Source organism: Petromyzon marinus, chromosome 62, assembly GCF_048934315.1.
Source record: "Petromyzon marinus isolate PM22_M1 ecotype Great Lakes invasive population chromosome 62, UKy_Petmar_22M1.pri1.0, whole genome shotgun sequence".
In the NCBI taxonomy this organism is placed as follows: Eukaryota; Metazoa; Chordata; class Hyperoartia; order Petromyzontiformes; family Petromyzontidae; genus Petromyzon; species Petromyzon marinus.
The window spans coordinates 7,297,715-7,317,787 of record NC_133728.1 but is presented as its reverse complement, the minus strand read 5'-3'; the positions used below and the strand labels follow the sequence as shown (position 1 = coordinate 7,317,787).

Genomic DNA, 20,073 nt, shown 5'->3' with positions numbered 1-20,073 from the left:
GACGACAACAACAACGACGACGACGACGACAGCAACAACGACAACAACGACGACAACAACGACGACGACAGCAACAACGACAACAACGACGACAACAACGACGACGACAGCAACAACGACAACAACGACGACAACAACGACGACGACAACGACAACGACGACGACGACAACAACGACAACAACAACGACGACAACACCGACAACGACACCGACAACAACAACGACACCGACAACAACAACGACACCGACAACAACAACGACAGCAACAACAACACCAACAACGACAACAACAACAACAACAACGACACCAACAACAACAATAACGACAACAACACCAACAACGACAACAACAACAATAACGACAACAACACCAACAACGACAACAACACCAACACCAACAACGTCAACAACGACAACAACGACAACACCAACACCAACAACGACAACAACAACAACAACACCAACACCAACAACGTCAACAACGACAACAACAACGACACCAACAACAACGACAACAACACCAACAACGACAACAACAACGACAACAACAATGATAACAACAATGATAACAACAACGACAACAATGACAACAACAACGACAATGATGACAACAACAACAATAACAACAACAACACCAACAACGACAACAACAACAACACCAACAACAACGACAACAACACCAACAACAACACCAACAACAACAACACCAACAACAACACCAACAACAACAACGACAACAACAAAGACAACAACGACAACAACAACAACAAAGACGACGGAGAACTCTGACTTTTGCTGCTCCCGTTCAATGTCGCCCGCACAGTACGTTTGTTTGGGTGAAAAAAAGGGGGCGGGGGGGGGGGTGTGTCGGGAGGGGGGGGGGTGTCGGAACGAACGAAGCCCCCTTCGACGTGCAATCTCCCCCCGCGCTCGCTCAACGAGCAAATCTCTTTTAACGATCGGTTTCGTGGAAACAATTACCGCCGTTAAGTAGCAGGAGGAGAGGGCTCTTTGTGTGTGTGTTTGTGTGTTTGTGTTTCTCTGTTCTTTTATTATTTCCAGAGCTGAATGGGGGTTTTCTTTCCTCGCCCCCCCCCCCTCCTCCCCCCCCCCCCCCACAGTAGATTAATTGATTAACCAAATTAAACACACGGCGCTTTTAGTTTAGTTATTTATTTTTTTGCAATCCCCGGAGTCATCGGTGTCGCAAAACCGGTGCCCCGCCCCGCCCCCCCCCCCGCGCCCCCCCCCCGCGCCCCCCCCGCGCCCCCCCCCCCCCACGCGCTCCAGAACACCCCGGCGGATCGGTTCCGACACCAGCAAACGTTCACCGGGGCATCGCGCTCCACCACGGGGTTGAGTGCCTACAGACCTCTTGAGCCTCTAGGGCCACCCACCAATGTTCAGATTGTGGGGAGGGGGGAGCGTAGTGGGGAGGGAGGGGAGCGTAGTGGTGGGGGGGGGGAGCGTAGTGGGGAGGGGGGGAGCGTAGTGGGGGGGGGTAGTGGGGAGGGGGGAGCGTAGTGGGGAGGGGGGGGAGTGTAGTGGGGGGGGCGGAGCGTAGTGGGGAGGGGGGGGAGCGTAGTGGGGGGGGGGGAGCGTAGTGGGGGGGGGTAGTGGGGAGGGGGGAGCGTAGTGGGGAGGGGGGGGAGTGTAGTGGGGGGGGGCGGAGCGTAGTGGGGAGGGGGGGAGCGTAGTGGGGAGGGGGGGGAGCGTAGTGGGGAGGGGGGAGGAGTAGTGGGGAGGGGGGAGCGTAGAGGGGAGGGGGGAGCGTAGTGGGGAGGGGGGAGCGTAGTGGGGAGGGGGGAGCGTAGTGGGGAGGGGGGAGCGTAGTGGGGAGGGGGGAGCGTAGTGGGGAGGGGGGAGCGTAGTGGGGAGGGGGGAGCGTAGTGGGGAGGGGGAGCGTAGTGGGGAGGGGGGAGCGTAGTGGGGAGGGGGGAGCGTAGTGGGGAGGGGGGAGCGTAGTGTGGGGGGGGGAGCGTAGTGGGGAGGGGGGGGGAGTAGTGGGGAGGGTGGAGGTAGTGGGAGGGGGGGGGACGTAGTGGGGAGGGTGGAGGTAGTGGGGAGGGGGGAGCGTAGTGGGGAGGGGGGAGCGTAGTGGGGGGGGGGAGCGTAGTGGGGAGGGTGGAGGTAGTGGGGAGGGGGGAGCGTAGTGGGGAGGGGGGAGCGTAGTGGGGAGGGGGGAGCGTAGTGGGGGGGGAGTGTAGTGGGGGGGGGAGCGTAGTGGGGGAGGGGGGAGCGTAGTGGGGGGGGGGAGAGTAGTGGGAGGGGGGAGCGTAGAGGGGAGGGGGGGAGCGTAGTGGGGGGGGGGGGGTAGTGGGGGAGGGGGGGGCGTAGTGGGGAGGGGGGGGAGCGTAGTGGGTGGGGCGGGGGTTTGTGGATTCGAACTCAGGATTTCCAGCGGGGGCGGCGCTGCCTCCGTGTCTCTGACCTCTTCCTGGTCACCTCCACGAGCCGTGATCTTGCACGGGCGAGTGGTGGTGGTGGTGGTGGGGGGCAGTGGTGGTGGTGGGGGGGGCAGTGGTGGTGGTGGTGGGGGGGCAGTGGTGGTGGTGGGGGGGGGGCAGTGGTGGTGGTGGTGGGGGGGCAGTGGTGGTGGTGGGGGGCCTCGGTGCTCGGCCATCGCCGGGGGCGGCAAGCGGTTCGGCAGGAGGCAACCCGGGGGGGTCCCGTATCCGACAGGAGAGAGAGAGAGAGAGAGTTTCCACGGGTAGCTATGGCCGGTGATTAATTCGAGCCGGCGTTAACTTTCATCGCAAAGCAGCGCCGGCCTTCCCCTCTACCCTTTTCCCTCTGCGGGAGTAACATTTTAAAAGTTAATTTCATCCCGACTTTCCCTGGCCATCGTCCGGCGTTAGGGGTGGCGTAGCGGAGAGGGGGGGGGGCTGGGCGGCGAGATTGCGAGTGGGGGGGATGACGGTTAAATTAGCGAATGAGCGCACGACGGGAACGACCTGCTGCTGGGCGTGTTGAGAATCCACGCGACCGTCAATAATTCACCGCGGCCTGCAGGATTCGATCGGACGGACGGGTCGGCGGCGGCTGTGTCGGAGACGGAGAGGGGGAAGGTGGGCGGTGGTGGAGGAGCGATGCCTGGCCTGTCCTTGCGACGAGCGGGATTTTAATTTTTTATTTTTTTAAGCGCGGTGATTTTTGGCCGTCCGCAAAAAAGAGAAGGCACTCTCAAAACTCCCCAAATATGCAGCAGCAGCAGCAGCAGCGGGCGTCAGGGCCGGGATCGAATCCGCGACCTCCTGTACACCGGGCGAGGTAGTTAACATCTCCTAGCCACCATGGGCTTTAGAGGGCGAGATCGAACCCGTGACCTCCTGTATACCAGGCGAGGTAGTTAACATCTCCTTGCCGCCATGGGTGTCAGGGCGCGAGATCGAACCCGTGACCTCCTGTACACAAGGCGAGGTAGTTAACATCTCCTTGCCGCCATGGGTGTCAGGGCGCGAGATCGAACCCGTGATCTCCTATACACCGGGCGAGGTAGTTAACATCTCCTAGCCACCATGGGCTTTAGAGGGTGAGATCGAACCCGTGATCTCCTGTACACCAGGCGAGGTAGTTAACATCTCCTAGCCACCTTGGGCGTCAGGGCACGGGATCGAACCCGCGACCTCATGTACACCAGGCGAGGTAGTTAACATCTACCCACCGTGTTGATGATGAGAGAGAGAGAGACACACAGACTACAAATATACAACAGGCGTCAGGGTTGAGATTGAACCCACGACCTCCTGTACACCAGGCGAGGTAGTTAACATCTCTTAGCCACCTTGGGTGTCAGGGTGCGAGATCGAACCCGTGATCTCCTGTACACCAGGCGAGGTAGTTAACATCTCCTAGCTACCATGGGCGTCAGGGCGCGAGATCGAACCCGCGACCTCCTGTACACCAGGCGAGGTAGTTAACATCTCCTAGCCACCATGGGCGTCGGGGCACGAGATCGAACCCGTGATCTCCTGTACACCAGGCGAGGTAGTTAACATCTCATAGCCACCATGGGCGTCAGGGTGTGGGATCGAACCCGTGATCTCCTGTACACCAGGCGAGGTAGTTAACATCTCCTAGCCACCATGGGCGTCAGGGCGCGAGATCGAACCCGTGATCTCCTGTACACCAGGCGAGGTAGTTAACATCTCATAGCCACCATGGGCTTTAGAGGGTGAGATCGAACCCGTGATCTCCTGTACACCAGGCGAGGTAGTTAACATCTCCTAGCCACCATGGGCGTCAGGGCGCGAGATCGAACCCGTGATCTCCTGTACACCAGGCGAGGTAGTTAACATCTCATAGCCACCATGGGCTTTAGAGGGTGAGATCGAACCCGTGATCTCCTGTACACCAGGCGAGGTAGTTAACATCTCCTAGCCACCATGGGCGTCAGGGCGCGAGATCGAACCCGTGATCTCCTGTACACCAGGCGAGGTAGTTAACATCTCCTTGCCACCTTGGGCGTCAGGGCGCGAGATCGAACCCGTGATCTCCTGTACACCAGGCGAGGTAGTTAACATCTCCTAGCCACCATGGGCTTTAGAGGGCGAGATCGAACCCGTGATCTCCTGTATACCAGGCGAGGTAGTTAACATCTCCTAGCCACCATGGGCTTTAGAGGGTGAGATCGAACCCGTGATCTCCTGTACACCAGGCGAGGTAATTAACATCTCCTTGCCACCATGGGCTTTAGAGGGCGAGATCGAACCCGCGACCTCCTGTACACCAGGCGAGGTAGTTAACATCTCCTAGCCACCTTGGGCTTTAGAGGGCGAGATCGAACCCGTGATCTCCTGTACACCAGGCGAGGTAGTTAACATCTCCTAGCCACCATGGTCGTCAGGGTGTGGGATCGAACCCGTGATCTCCTGTATACCTGGCGAGGTAGTTGCTGCTGCGTGTTGGATCCTCAGGAGCTGCGTGGACTCTCTGCGGTGTCTCTGAGGCTGCCTCCCCTCGACCCCCACCACCCGGGGTCCCCCGTTTACACGATTTGCCTTTGTGATGTCTTTTTTTTAAAGAAATTTACACCTCGATTCATATTGACGCGATTTATACGTATATATGTATTCATGCACGTGTTTATTCCCGTGGTCAATGTCTCTCTGCCGAGACTTGGCGATCGGCAAAGAAGGGTCCCGGCTTACGGACGGTTTAAAGAATAACAAACAAGCACACACAACCGTTCAGTTTTTAAGGTTTATCGAGCGCTTGTTTTTGTTTTTGCCAGCGCTCAAGAGCGTCTTTAACCCTTTCCTCCCCCCCCCCCACGGTGTTCCGGTTGTGTCCTCCCTCCGTTCACCTCCGAATTTCTATGGGGGGGGGTGGGGAGAACACGCAAAAGCGTCCCCTCGTCCGTTTTGCTTGCAGAGGCGCGTCGGAGCAAAATACATACCGTGTCTGCCGACGTTTTCACAAAGGCGTCGTTCCGCGGGGGACGCCGTAGCCACTCGACCGCCGCCACTCTACGATAGCTGGCGGTAAAATCCGCGACGCAATTGCGCCCCTTCCACCCCCCCCGCGCCGCCGCACGGCCTTGTGGGAGCCTCGGGAACCGATGATGAAGTTTGTTTGTTTTAGGATTTGATTCTGTAGGCGTCCGTGATCGGAGGTGAATGCGAAGAAAAGAAACGGGCTTTTTTGCGCGCACGTTAGTCTCGGCTAACGATGATTGCCGTTCTAATTTTTTTTTATTCCGTTGGCATACGCGATGGGAACGGAATGGAAAGAAAATCATCGGGCTCTGTGCACACCAAGTGGTCTGAACAGGAGCCCTCGGCTACCGACGATGAAGTTGTTTTACTTTTTTTCCTTTTGATTCCGTTGGTATACGTAATGGGAAAGGGAGAGGGCTAATCGCGAATTATTTTCCAGACCATGCCCGTACGGAAGGGGGAAGGAAAAGGTCGCATAGAAGGGGAGCGTGTGTGAGAGCGAGCGTGTGTGAGAGCGAGCGTGTGAGAGAGCGTGTGAGAGTGTGAGAGAGTGTGTGTGAGAGAGCGTGTGTGAGAGAGTGTGTGAGAGCGTGTGTGAGTGTGAGAGAGTGTGTGAGAGAGTGTGAGAGCGTGTGAGAGAGTGTGTGAGAGTGTGTGTGTGAGAGTGCGTGTGAGAGTGCGTGAGAGCGCGTGTGAGAGTGCGTGAGAGCGCGTGTGAGAGTGCGTGAGAGCGCGTGTGAGAGCGTGTGTGAGAGTGTGAGAGCGTGTGTGAGAGCGCGTGTGAGAGCGTGTGTGAGAGTGTGAGAGCGTGTGTGAGAGCGTGTGTGAGTGCGTGTGAGGGTGCGTGAGAGCGTGTGTGAGAGAGTGTGAGAGCGTGTGAGAGCGTGTGTGAGTGCGTGTGAGAGTGCGTGTGAGAGTGCGTGAGAGCGTGTGTGAGAGTGTGAGAGAGCGTGTGAGAGCGTGTGTGAGAGTGTGTGTGAGGGTGTGAGAGAGCGTGTGAGAGTGTGTGAGTGTGTGAGTGTGAGAGTGTGTGAGAGTGTGTGTGAGAGCGTGTGTGAGAGTGAGTGAGAGTGTGTGTGAGAGCGTGTGTGAGAGTGTGTGAGAGCGTGTGTGAGAGCGTGTGAGAGAGTGTGAGAGCGTGTGTGAGAGCGTGTGTGTGAGAGCGTGTGTGTGAGCGTGTGTGTGAGAGCGTGTGTGAGAGTGTGTGTGTGAGAGAGCGTGTGAGGGAGCGTGTGAGAGAGCGTGTGAGAGCGCGTGCGATGGGAGGCCCAGGGCGCACGGGCACGTCCATGCTTCATTGTTTTGGGTCACGAGGTTCTTTACTACTTGATGTGTGTGAGATAATTAGGCGCCGCGGTGGCTAGGAGATGTTAACTACCTCGCCTGGTGTACAGGAGCTCGGGGGTTCGATCCCGACCCTGACGCCTGCTGCTGTATATTTGGAGTTTGCGTGTCTCTCTCTCTCATCATCACGGTGGCTAGGAGATGTTAACTTCCTCACCCGGGATACAGGAGGTCGTGGGTTCGATCCCGACTCTGATGCCTGCTGCTGTATATTTGGAGTTTGCGTGTCTCTCATCATCATCATAATCACGGTGGCTATGAGATGTTAACTACCTCGCCTGGTATACAGGAGGTCGTGGGTTCGATCCCGGCCCTGACGCCTGCTGCTGCTGCTGCTGCATATTTGGAGTTTGCGCGTCTCTCTCTCTCTCTCCCCCGTGAGTCGCGTGGATTTTTCTCCGCGCCCTCCGCTTTTCCCCTCCCCGTTTTGAATCGGCGTCACGCGTTCAGAACGTTTGCCCCGCTTGTACATTTCCACGCGACAAGCCACCTTCGTTTGGGCGGTCGTTTGTGGCGGGCCAGGTCGCTTACTGAAACGAGGCCTCCCCGCGTAGCTTTTAGTGGGCCTCACCTGGTAACGACAAACGAAAAAAATAGTTTAGTTTTAGCCGTGACCTCCGGTCGCACGTGTACGCGTTTTTTTGGGGCTCGCTCGGAAACCGGTTAAGCAGAAAATAAAAAAAAAATTCAGCGCTGCTGCTGCTGCTGTTTGTTGTTGCTGTAGCCGCGTGGCATTTACCTGCACAACCCCCTCTCCCCCTCCCCTTCCCTTGTGGGGCCCCGTGCTGCGGAACCGTCCATTGAATCTTGATCCGAAGCTTTCGCTACTGCACGGTGCCATACTCTGTGGCTCTTTCGGTGAAGTCACGTGGGTAGAGGAGGAAAAAAAAGAAAACGGATCACACCGACGTTTCGACCGCACGCGCAAGCAGTCGTCATCGGCGTGGGACAACCACAGCATCAGCAACAACAACAAACAACAGCAACAACAACAGCAACAACAACAACAACAGCAACAACAACAACAACAGCAGCAACAACAACAACAACAGCAGCAACAGCAACAACAACAACAGCAGCAACCACAGCAGCATCAACAACAACAACATCAACAACAACAACAACAGCAGCAACAACAACAGCAACAACAACAACAACAGCAGCAACAACAACAACAACTACTTCAGCGGTTTTAGCTTGCCGGGGTCGTCCCCCACCTGATGACGATTTGGCTTGGCGTTGTGATCGAAACGTCGTCGTCGTCGTCGTCATCCGCTATTTTTCCACCTCCGTGACGGGGGGGGGGTCCGTTGCTTGTTTGTCCCCGGGTCGAGGGACGCCTTCGCCCGCCCGCCCGCCCAGCGTGCGAGCGCTAGGCTGGGAGGTGCGCGTGGGGGGTGGGTGGAGCGGAGCTCTTTGTCACGGAAACGAGCTGTCAGGTTGAGATTTCCGAGCGCGCAGAATTCCCCCAAGCGGCTTCCGATTGTGCGTACGGGAGAGGACCCCTCTGAACGTGCAGCCCCCTTTGACGACTAATCGCGTAGCGACGGGCCTCCATGTGTAGTGTATCGTGTAGTGTATATTAGTATAGTGTATGGTGTAGTATATATAGTGTAGTGTATCGTGTAGTGTATATTAGTATAGTGTATGGTGTAGTATATATAGTGTAGTGTATCGTGTAGTGTAGTGTATATTAGTATAGTGTATATTAGTATAGTGTATGGTGTAGTGTTTAGTGTAGTGTATAGTAGTGTAGTGTATAGTAGTGTATTATATAGTTGTGTAGTGTATAGTGTAGTGTATATTAGTATAGTGTATGGTGTAGTGTATAGTGTAGTGTATATTAGTATAGTGTATGGTGTAGTGTTTAGTGTAGTGTATATTAGTATAGTGTATGGTGTTATGTAGAGTGTAGTGTATATTAGTATAGTGTATGGTGTTGTGTATAGTGTAGTGTTGTATAGTGTAGTGTATAGTGTAGTGTATATTAGTATAGTGTATGGTGTAGTGTTTAGTGTAGTGTATCGTGTAGTGTATATTAGTATAGTGTATGGTGTAGTATATATAGTGAAGTGTATCGTGTAGTGTATATTAGTATAGTGTATAGTGTAGTATATAGTGTAGTGTTGTGTAGTGTATATTAGTATAGTGTATGGTATAGTATATAGTGTAGTGTTGTATCGTGTAGTGTATATTAGTATAGTGTAGTGTATCGTGTAGTGTATATTAGTATAGTGTATAGTGTAGTGTATCGTGTAGTGTACATTAGTATAGTGTATGGTGTAGTATATATAGTGAAGTGTATCGTGTAGTGTATATTAGTATAGTGTATAGTGTAGTGTATCGTGTAGTGTATATTAGTATAGTGTATGGTGTAGTATATATAGTGAAGTGTATCGTGTAGTGTATATTAGTATAGTGTATGGTGTAGTATATAGTGTAGTGTTGTATAGTGTAGTGTATCGTGTAGTGTATATTAGTATAGTGTAGTGTATCGTGTAGTGTATATTAGTATAGTGTATGGTGTAGTGTATCGTGTAGTGTATATTAGTATAGTGTATGGTGTAGTGTATCGTGTAGTGTTGTATAGTGTAGTGTATATTAGTATAGTGTATATTTGTATAGTGTATGGTGTAGTGTTTAGTGTAGTGTATATTAGTATGGTGTATAGTGTAGTGTATAGTAGTGTATTATATAGTTGTGTAGTGTATAGTGTAGTGTATATTAGTATAGTGTATGGTGTAGTGTATAGTGTAGTGTATATTAGTATAGTATATGGTGTAGTGTATAGTGTAGTGTTTATTAGTATAGTATATGGTGTAGTATATAGTGTAGTGTCGTGTAGTGTATAGTGTAGTGTATATTAGTGTAGTGTATATTAGTATAGTGTATGGTGTAGTGTTTAGTGTATATTAGTATAGTGTAGTGTATAGTGTAGTGTATATTAGTATAGTGTATGTGTAGTGTATATTAGTATGGTGTAGTGTATAGTGTAGTGTGTATGGTGTTGTGTAGAGTGTAGTGTATATTAGTATAGTGTATGGTGTTGTGTATAGTGTATATTAGTATAGTGTATGGTGTAGTGTATAGTGTAGTGTATATTAGTATGGTGTAGTGTATAGTGTAGTGTGTATGGTGTTGTGTAGAGTGTAGTGTATATTAGTATAGTGTATGGTGTTGTGTTGAGTGTAGTGTATATTAGTATAGTGTATGGTATAGTGTAGTGTATATTAGTATAGTGTATGGTGTAGTGTGTAGTGTATATTAGTATAGTGTATGGTGTAGTGTATATTAGTATAGTGTATAGTGTAGTGTATAGTAGTGTATTATATAGTTTTATAGTGTATGGTGGTGTAGTGTACGGTGGTGTAGTGTATAATATATTGCATAGCAGTGTATAGTGTATTGTATAATAATGTATTGTATAGTAGTGCATAGTAATTGTATTGTAGTGTCGTGTATAGTTTATTCTATTGTAGCATAGTGTTTTAGTAGTGTATATAGTGTATTGTATAGTAGTGTATAATGTAGTGTTTAGTAGCGTAGTGTATAGTAGTGTATAGGAGTGTAGTGGAGTATATAATAGTGTATAGTGTAGTGTATTGTAGTATAGTGTATAGTAGTGTAGTATATAGTAGGGTATAGTGTACTGTATTGCAGTATAGTGTATAGTCGTGTATAGTAGTGTATCACAGTGTATAGTAGTGTAGTGTATAGTGGTGTAGTGTATAGTAGTGTGTAGTGTGGTGTATAGTAGTGTAGTGTATAGTAGTGTAGTGTATAGTAGTGTGTAGTGTGGTGTATAGTAGTGTGTAGTGTGGTGTATAGTAGTGTATAGTGTAGTGTATAGTAGTGTGTAGTGTGGTGTAAAGTAGTGGTAGTGTATAGTAGTAGTGCCTCCGTACAGCCCAATGTGTTCACTTACCGACGATTCCCCTCTTAGCGACGGGCTGTTGCATGCACAGCAATTATTAATGCATTGGTTAACCGTGTTTCATTTAATATTACCCGTTCAGAATGTTGTTAGTGTCCATTTAAATATCAGACAGTGCGCTTTTTGGGTGGAAAAGGGCGACTTCCGTTGCTATCGGAACGAATTAAGCCCTCTTAACGGGAGTTTCCGATACTCGCTTAGCGACCAGATCACTTTCCGACCGGTGCTGTTGGAACCCCAGTTTACCATCGCCAAGAGGGGTCCTTCTTTATCGCTGAACTTCCTCCGCACCGTACGTGTGCCCACCGTGCTAATCGTGAGGTGCGCCTGGCGGAAGGAGGACAAGCTATAACGCGCAACCAGAAGCAGTTCGAAATAAATGAGTTCAGACCTTGAATTGTCTACCTCCGATCGTGTATTTTGTTTGCACCCCCGGGAAACTGGTTTGCTCATCTCCATATATATACACACTGTGAAAGGCAAAGTTGTGATTGTGTGTGCGTCTGTACAAAATGTTTAGCGTACTTCCCGACATGCAACAAACTTGGAATTTGCCATGCGGGTAGCTTTCCAGACTGTACACCATGCAAACATTATAAAAATACACGGCAAGTGAGCTCTGACGTCAAATCCGTCACGTGACCCGCACATGTGGAAGCGTAGCGCGTTGTAGTGTAGCGGTTAGCGCGCTGTGTGTGTGTGTAATCTGTGTCTGTGTGCGTATCTGTCTGTGTGTGTGTCTGTGTGCGTCTGTCTGTGTGTGTGTGTAAGCATAACGCATTGTAGTGTAGTGGTTAGCGTGCTGTGTGTGTGTGTAATCTGTGTGTGTGTAAGCATAACGCATTGTAGTGTAGTGGTTAGCGTGCTGTATGTGTGTGTAATCTGTGTCTGTGTGTAAGCATAACGCATTGTAGTGTAGCGGTTATCATGCTGCGTGTGTGTGGAAGTGTAACGCATTGTAGTGTAGTGGTTAGCGTGCTGTGTGTGTGTGTAATCTGTGTCTGTGTGTGTGTAAGCATAACGCATTGTAGTGTAGCAGTTATCATGCTGTGTGTGTGTGTAATCTGTGTCTGTGTGTGTGTGTAAGCGTAACGCATTGTAGTGTAGCAGTTAGCATGCTGTGTATGTGTGTAATCTGTGTCTGTGTGTGTGTAAGCATAACGCATTGTAGTGCAGCAGTTAGCGTGCTGTGTGTGTGTGTAATCTGTGTCTGTGTGTGTGTGTAAGCGTAACGCATTGTAGTGTAGCAGTTAGCGTGCTGTGTGTGTGTAATCTGTGTGTGTGTGTGTAAGCATAACGCATTGTAGTGTAGTGGTTAGCGCTGTGCCGCGCTACGAACCCGGCGACCCGAGTTCGATTCCTGCTCACGGCCACCACCGGTGACGATTATTTTTACCGGTCCTGGGCCTCCCCTAGGTCGACTCAGCCTCAAACGAGTAACTGGTCAGCTGTGTGTGAACATCGCCACTGGGGAGTCAAAGGCGGCCGGGCGTGGTGGATCCAAGTCCCGGGCGAAGCCGGGTGGTAGTACAGCTAGTAGCTGATAATCAAACGCATTGTGCTGTTTGTTGCTAGCCGCTGGGGGCCTTGTCTGCACCCAGTGTGCCCGTGCTGTGGTGCCTTGATGAGATTTAAAAAAAAAAAAAATCTCCTTCACGTAGGTCTGCGAAACCCACCACCGCTTTAATAATATCCGACGTCGCTGGAAGTCCACGCGGACGGATACTGAAGGCAGGTAAATGTTTCATTCCTCGCGAGGGTTATTGCCTCGTTTTAAAAAAACAAACAAACAACAAAAACTGCCTGTCAGGAGTCCTGCCACCGGGCGTGAGCGCGCGAGCCTTCGGTCATTCTCGCGGCAGCGGCATTTGGCTGTGGGTCACCGCATCGTCATCGCGCGGCGCTTTTGGATGCGCTTCCGCGGCCGTCTGGAACGCTTCTTCCCTTCGGATGTTGGGAAGACACCAGGAGCTATGCTGCACTTTTAAGTTGTCAGTCTATGGTGCAGTGTTGAGTCTATGGTGCAGTGTTGAGTCTATGGTGCAGTGTTGAGTCTATGGTGCAGTGGTGAGTCTATGGTGCAGTGTTGAGTCTATGGGCAGTGTTGAGTGTATGGTGTAGTGTTTAGTCTATGGGCAGTGTTGACTCTGGGTAGTGTTGAGTCTATTGTGCAATGTTGAGTCTATGGTGCAGTGTTGAGTCTACGGTGCAGTGTTGAGTCTACGGTGCAGTGTTGAGTCTATGGTGCAGTGTTGAGTCTATGGTGCAGTGTTGAGACTATGGTGCAGTGCTGAGTCTATTGGCAGTGTCAGTGTAAGTATGAATGTTGAACTTCTCCAGCACCGTAGCCAACCGTGCTAATCGGAGGTGCGAATGTATGACACCTGTACCAGTGCAAGACACCCATAAAATCACAGAGCCTAACAGCTGATTGTGCCCTCGCTGCTGAAAGGAATACAATCTGTCTGTAATCTTGTCAGGTGGTGGAGGGGTCAATGACAATAATATATCTTGTCATTTAAGGGGTGCCGTGGTGTCTAGGAGATGTTAACTACCTCGCCTGCTATGCAGGTGTTCATGGGTTCGATCCCGACCCTGACGCCTGCTGTATATTTGGAGTTTGCGTGTCTCTCTCTCTCATCATCATCACGGTGACTAGGAGATGTTAACTACCTCGCCTGGTATACAGGAGGTCGTGGGTTCGATCCCGACCCTGTGACCCCTGTTGTATATCTGGAGTTTGCGTGTCTCTCATCATCATCATCACGATGGCTAGGAGATGCTAACTACCTAGCGTGGTATACAGGAGGTCGTTGGTTCGATCCTGACCTTGACACCTGTTGTATATCTGGAGTTTGCGTGTCTCATCATCATCACGGTGGCTAGGAGATGTTAACTACCTCGCGTGGTATACAGGAGGTCGTGGTGGGTTCGATCCCGACCCTGTGACCCCTGTTGTATATCTGGAGTTTGCGTGTCTCTCTCTCTCCCTCTACCCGTGGTTGCGTGGATTTTTTCTCCAGGTCCACCGATTTTTCCCCCTCCACATGGAGAAATCTACATCGCGCGTTCAGAGTGTTTGGCTGCTATCGCAGTGATTAAGAGCCTTCCATGCTGGGAAGCCTAAAGTGCTGTTTAATGAATTGCGGAGGCAGAAATTAATTTGTTTTAATTATTAACCTCATTTAACACGAGTTCCCCTCCCCCACCCCACCTCCCCCCGTTATTATTTCAGATCCGGTCTGATTTATAATTTCCCACGCCTACGCGGGAACTCTGAATGACTGGAGGCGGGAAGAGGAGACGTGGGGGGGGAGGTGGTGGGAGGCGCTGCAGATTATTCATCTTTAGTAAGCGCTCTGCATTGGAATCCATTAAACATTAATTTTGTCCCGTAAACTACCGCGTCGCTCCCGTGCGACGCCTTCGCCGTGCTCGCTTCTGCACACTCCCGGCGGGCGGCTTCGTCCCTCGGCCCCGTGTCCGCCTGTTTCGTGAGACGCCGGGGGGAGGTGGGGGGTCACGGTGAGCCCCCCCCCGCGTGAGAAGACGCCTCGGGGGCGTGAGAGCCATCAGCCACGCAGCCCGACGTGACGAGCCCCTTGCCAGTTAGTAAGGGGCTTGTCACGTAGACGAAACGTGGCCAGTTCGTTACGAGTTCGGCACACGCCGGTTGTGTGTCAGAAGAGTAGATCCACCACTTTTACTATTCGAGTGATTGTTTTTTTTTTTTTAAGCGGCTCGGAGATGTTGACTGCCTCGCCTGGTACGCAGGAGGTCGTGGGGTTCGATGCTGACCCTGACGCCTGCTGTATATGAGGAGTTTGCGTGTCTCTCTGTCTCCCCGTGGAGATGTTAACTACCTTGACTGGTATGCAGGAGGTCGTGGGGTTTGATGCTGACCCTGACGCCTGCTGTATATGAGGAGTTTGCGTGTCTCTCTGTCTCCCCGTGGAGATGTTGACTACCTCGCCTGGTATGCAGGAGGTCGTGGGGTTTGATGCTGACCCTGACGCCTGCTGTATATGAGGAGTTTGCGTGTCTCTGTCTCCCCGTGGAGATGTTAACTACCTCGCCTGGTACGCAGGAGGTCGTGGGGTTCGATGCTGACCCTGACGCCTGCTGTATATGTGGAGTTGGCGTGTCTCTCTGTCTCCCCGTGGAAATGTCAACTACCTCGCCTGGTATGCAGGAGGTCGTGGGGTTCGATCTGGACCCCTGATGCCTGCTGCTGTAAATGTGGAGTTTGCTTGTCTCTCTCTCTCTCTCCCTCCCCGTGGTCGCGCGGATTTTTCTCCGCGGGTCTTCCAGTTTTCACCCCCTCCGCATTTCGAATCGACTTCGGCTCGCGTTTGGGGGAGTATTTTGCCGCCGCTGTCAATGCCCACGTGATGATGACGACGACGATGATGACGACGACGACGACGATTATTGATGATGATGAGCCACCTTTTGTTGAGCTGTCATCCGTGATGGGCGGGTCGCTTCTGCAAAAGAGCCACGCCTACCAGCTCAGTTGGGGAGGTGGGAGGGGGAGGAGGGGAGGTTTACCTGGTAACAAAATTTTTTTTTAAAAAAATACGCGCATCAAAACCTCGTTACTTGGGCGTTTGATCATTCGTAATTGGAGAAAATAAAAAAAAAACATTATTTTTTTTTTTTGCACGGCTGTGCTTTCGGCAATACGCGCGGCGCATCAGCGATTCGCCGCGCGCCGAATTCGCCGGACCGAATGGCGTCGCGTGGAGAGACTCGGCGATGCCGGCGAGACCTACAGGCGACGACTCGGTCCGGCGGAGGGGCGCGTGGTGGAGCTTCGGTGCGGACCCGTCGCTTGGGGCTTCTCCTCGTCCGTTTCCCCGGACCACTCGCAGGGATTGTCGTCTGCGCCTGCATGAAGAAGCGAGGACAGAAATGGGGCCGAAGTATAAAGCCCCCTTGGTCTGCGGGGCAAATCCCGAGGTGTTGGATAGAATTGACGCGGGTGCGTGCGTGTGTGTGTGTGTGTGAGTGCGTGTGTGTGTGCGTGTGTGAGTGTGTGGTGTGTTTGTGCGTGAGTGTGTGGTGTGTTTGTGCGTGTGGTGTGTGGTGTGTGTGCATGTGAGTGTGTGGTGTGTGTGGTGTGAGTGTGTGTGGTGCGTGTGAGTGCAAGTGTGTGTGGTGCGTGCGTGTGCGTGTGGTGTGTGTGCGTGTGGTACGTGTGCGTGTGGTGTGTGTGCGTGAGTGTGTGGTGTGTTTGTGCGTGCGAGTGTGTGAGTGCGTGTGGCGTGTGTGTGCGTGTGTGTGGTGTGAGTGTGTGTGGTGTGTGTGGTGCGTGTGAGTGTGTGTGGTGTGTGTGTCGTGGAGACGTCACCGCCACTTAGTGGCGAATGGCGGTTGTTGTTGATTTCCGCTCACGGCCAACACCGGTGACGATTATTTGAACCGGTCCAGGGCCTCTCCTAGGTCGACTCGGCCTCAAATGAGTACCTGGTGCGGTGTGTAAACATCGCCACTGGGGAGACAAAGGCGGCCGGGCGTGGTGCTGACCACCCACTCCCTCGTGTACCGTTCCGGCCTTCATAGGTGCTCGCTAACAGCACTTGCCCCTACAGTCTGTTAAGGCTATATGGGGGATCTTTATCTTTGTGTGTGCGTGTGCCGCTACAGTCTGGGGGGGGGGGGGGGTTGGGACGGGGGATCTTTGTCTTTGAAGAGCTTGGAAAACTAATTTGTAAGAAAATAAATATTATTGGAGCAGGAGGAAAGGGGGTGGGGGTTAAGTTCCTTTGCACACGATTCGGAATGTTGACTTGTTCGGCCAAGGCCAGAGCCCCCCCCCCCCGTTCGTGTCAAATCTTAACGAGGGTTCACTGCGCGGTCCGGTAGAGCCCAGGCACAGGTCCTTGAGCCGAAGAAACCATCGATGGACCGGTTATCCGAATGCCTGGGAGTTCGGCTTCTTCACGGTCGCGTCGATGCGAGCCTTGGCCCACACACACACACACCCCCGCCACCTGCTGTCTTGACGCGTTGCCCTGCATCATCAACCCGGGCGGTGGACGGGGGCGGCGGGGGCGGGGGGAGTATTTTGAAAATGTTTCGACGCCATCCGACGCTTTCCCCGGCGTTGAATGTCACGTGGACGCTAAATGTGCATGGACGGCGGTTTTCAGAGGAGGGTGTGGTGGTGATGGAGGGTGAGGAGTAGGTGGAGGGGGGGGGGAGGGGGGGAGCACTTTGACCGGTAAGACTTCATCGGTGCAAGGGCTGCCACGCATTTGAAACCATTCTGGGGGGGTAGGGGGGGGTTTGTCAGCAGCTGAATCGGCGAGAAGTGGGGGAGCGGCTGGGGTGGGGGGAGCGGGCGAGGTTTGCCGTATACGAGCGGTGGTGAAGAAAAATCTCGCCGTAATTTTGTCGCGGTTTTCTGCCGTTTTGTCGTTTCCAAACAGTGGAGCGACGCCGACGGGACAAGATAAACAACTGGATCGTGCAGCTCTCCAAAATCTTGCCCGACAGCGTCACGGAGAACAGCAAGACGGGCCAGGTGTGTATACTCGAGCGTGTGCTTCCCTTGCCGATAGCGGCAAGCCCACCCCACCTCCCCCCCCCCCGCCCGCTGGGAGCGGTGCGCTTTTAAATCGTCGTCGAGATCAGGGGTCCCCAACCCCCCGCCGCCCCTCCGGGCCCACCGGTCCGTGGCCTGTAAGGAACCGGGGGCCGCACAGCAGGAGGAGGTGATAGCGGCGAGTCCACGCGTCGCCACGCCATTATTTTATTATTGACCACTTCCGTCCGCGCCTCTGTTCCCGCACCGCGCGCTCAGTGTCAGTCGCAGTGGTGTTGGTGAGCCCACGAGCTCTAACCCCCGGCAGCCACAACGGGTAGCAAAGAAACGTAGCTGGAGAGAGCTTCTTTGAAAAGGGGGAAAGACCCAAAGATGAACCCCACCCCCTCCCCCTCGATCCGTGAAAAAAAATTGTCTTCCACGCAACCGGTCCCTGGTGCCAAGAAGTATTTTGGGGACCGCTGGTCTAGATATGAAGGACTCGTTTCTTGGGAGCTGTTTTGTTTTTGTTTCGTGTCGCGGTTTTGCCCCCCTTTCGCCCCGGCACGGCCGGCTACGTACGGTGCCGGAGAGGTTTTTGACGTTCGTTCGTACACGCACGCACGCACAGAGCAGGCTCCGCTACGAACTCTGCGGAGTCCCGAGTTCGATTCCCGCTCGGGGCCGCCAACGCAAACGCCGGTGACGATTATCTGAACCGGTCCTGGGCCTCCCTCGCCCAGGCCGACCCGGCCTCAAACGAGTACCCGGTGCGGCCGGGGTACGTAGGTAGAAAAATTAAAATGAAAATTTAAAAAAAAAACGTAACCAAAGAAGTGTGGATTCCCGCAGTCACGAAAGCTTCCAAATCAGTTTTTATTTTTTTAATTTTACCACTGGGCCGTGTAGCACTCTTTCAGAAGCGACGTGGCCACAAGCGATGGCTCAGCGAAGAGGCTTTTCCCGCGTGGACGTTGGCAGCGGCCAAATGCTCCCAAGCGCACGTTTCTAAATGTGGAGGGGGGAAAAAACGGTGGACCCGGTGGTGATGATGATGATGATGACGAGAGAGAGAGACACGCAAAGTACAAATATACAGCAGCAGCAGGCGATAAGGTCGGGATCGAACCCACGACCTCCTGTGTACCAGGCGAGGTAGTTAACATCTCCTAGCCACCGTGATGGTGATGATGATGATGAGAGAGAGAGAGAGACACGCAAAGTACAAATATACAGCAGCAGCAGGCGTCATCGAGGTCAGTTTAGAACTCACGACCTCCTGTATACCAGGCGAGGTAGTTAACATATCCTAGCCACCGTGATGATGATGATGAGAGAGAGACACACAAACTCCAAATATACAGCAGGCGTCAGGATGGAACCCACGACCTCCTGTATACCAGGCGAGGTAGTTAACATCTAGCCACCGTGATGATGATGATGAGAGAGACACACAAACTCCAAATATACAGCAGGCGTCGGGATGGAACCCACGACCTCCTGTATACCAGGCGAGGTAGTTAACATCTCATAGCCACCGTGATGATGATGAGAGAGAGATAGAACCCACGACCTCCTGTACACCAGGCGAGGTAGTTAACACCTCCTAGCCTCCGTGATGATGATGATGATGATGAGCGAGAGATAGAACCCACGACCTCCTGTACACCAGGCGAGGTAGTTAACACCTCCTAGCCTCCGTGATGATGATGATGATGAGAGAGAGATAGAACCCACGACCTCCTGCACACCAGGCGAGGTAGTTAACACCTCCTAGCCTCCGTGATGATGATGATGAGCGAGAGATAGAACCCACGACCTCCTGTACACCAGGCGAGGTAGTTAACACCTCCTAGCCTCCGTGATGATGATGATGAGAGAGAGATAGAACCCACGACCTCCTGCACACCAGGCGAGGTAGTCAACATCTAGCCACTGCGGTGCCCGTGCCGGCCTTCATGGCTGCTACACACTAACAGCACTTGCCCCTACAGCCTGTTAGGGGCTATGCTGTTGCGGGGGACCTTTATCTTAGCACGTGTACATTGAGGAGGTCTTAGGCCTATGGAGCCTTACCTGACATCACGTAATGTCCCTTGGCTTGTAGACAAACCCAGTATCGCAGTGTGCTATGCACACCCCAGAGGTAAAGGGACAAACAGCAACAGACCTCCATTCCACTGTCTCCACCTAATGAATAAAACATGCCCCTTGGTCAACATTGTCCTGGCAGGATTTGTTTCATCAAGGTAGCGATTATTTTGCCGATAAGATCCCAGAATGCCTTTGAGCCAGGCCCGGCCGGGCAAACAATCCGAGGCTTTCTAACCAGGTCATCTGTGAACACGAGCTTCGAAGCTCATCCGATTCCGCCTTGCTCTCCTCCTCTCGATCGAGCACCGGTGTTCACATCCCCAGCCGTCTGCTGGCCGACTGGTGCGGCTGTGATGCTCGTAAGCGATGGTAGAATGTGATGGCGTAGTATAATGCATGCGTGGAATAATGCTACCATCCCATTATTGAACCGTCGCCATCGCACCTCCAATGAGCATGGTTGCCTATGTATGGTGCGAAAGAAGTTCAGCATGCATCGTGTAGCGCATGGTAGCGCAGTGTGGAGGGGTAGCGTAGTGTGGAGGATAGCGTAGTGTGGAGGGTAGTGTAGTGTGGAGGGTAGCGTAGTGTGGAGGGTAGCGTAGTGTGGAGGGTAGCGTAGTGTGGAGGGTAGCGTAGTGTGGAGGTAGTGTAGTGTGGAGGGTAGCGTAGTGTGGAGGGTAGTGTAGTGTGGAGGGTAGTGTAGTGTGGAGGGTAGTGTAGTGTGGAGGGTA

At 52.6% G+C, this 20,073-nt stretch overlaps 1 protein-coding gene across 9 annotated transcripts in view; it reads left to right on the top strand.

Moving 5' to 3' along the window:
* LOC116957832 (upstream stimulatory factor 2-like) overlaps positions 1-20,073 on the top strand; it is a 107,247-nt gene that overhangs the window by 64,044 nt on the left and 23,130 nt on the right. For all 9 annotated transcript variants that reach the window (XM_076053710.1, XM_076053709.1, XM_032980235.2 and 6 more), the window contains one exon: positions 17,151-17,245. In XM_076053710.1, the coding sequence (XP_075909825.1) occupies positions 17,151-17,245 (95 nt within the window). The remainder of the gene's footprint in view (positions 1-17,150; positions 17,246-20,073) is intronic.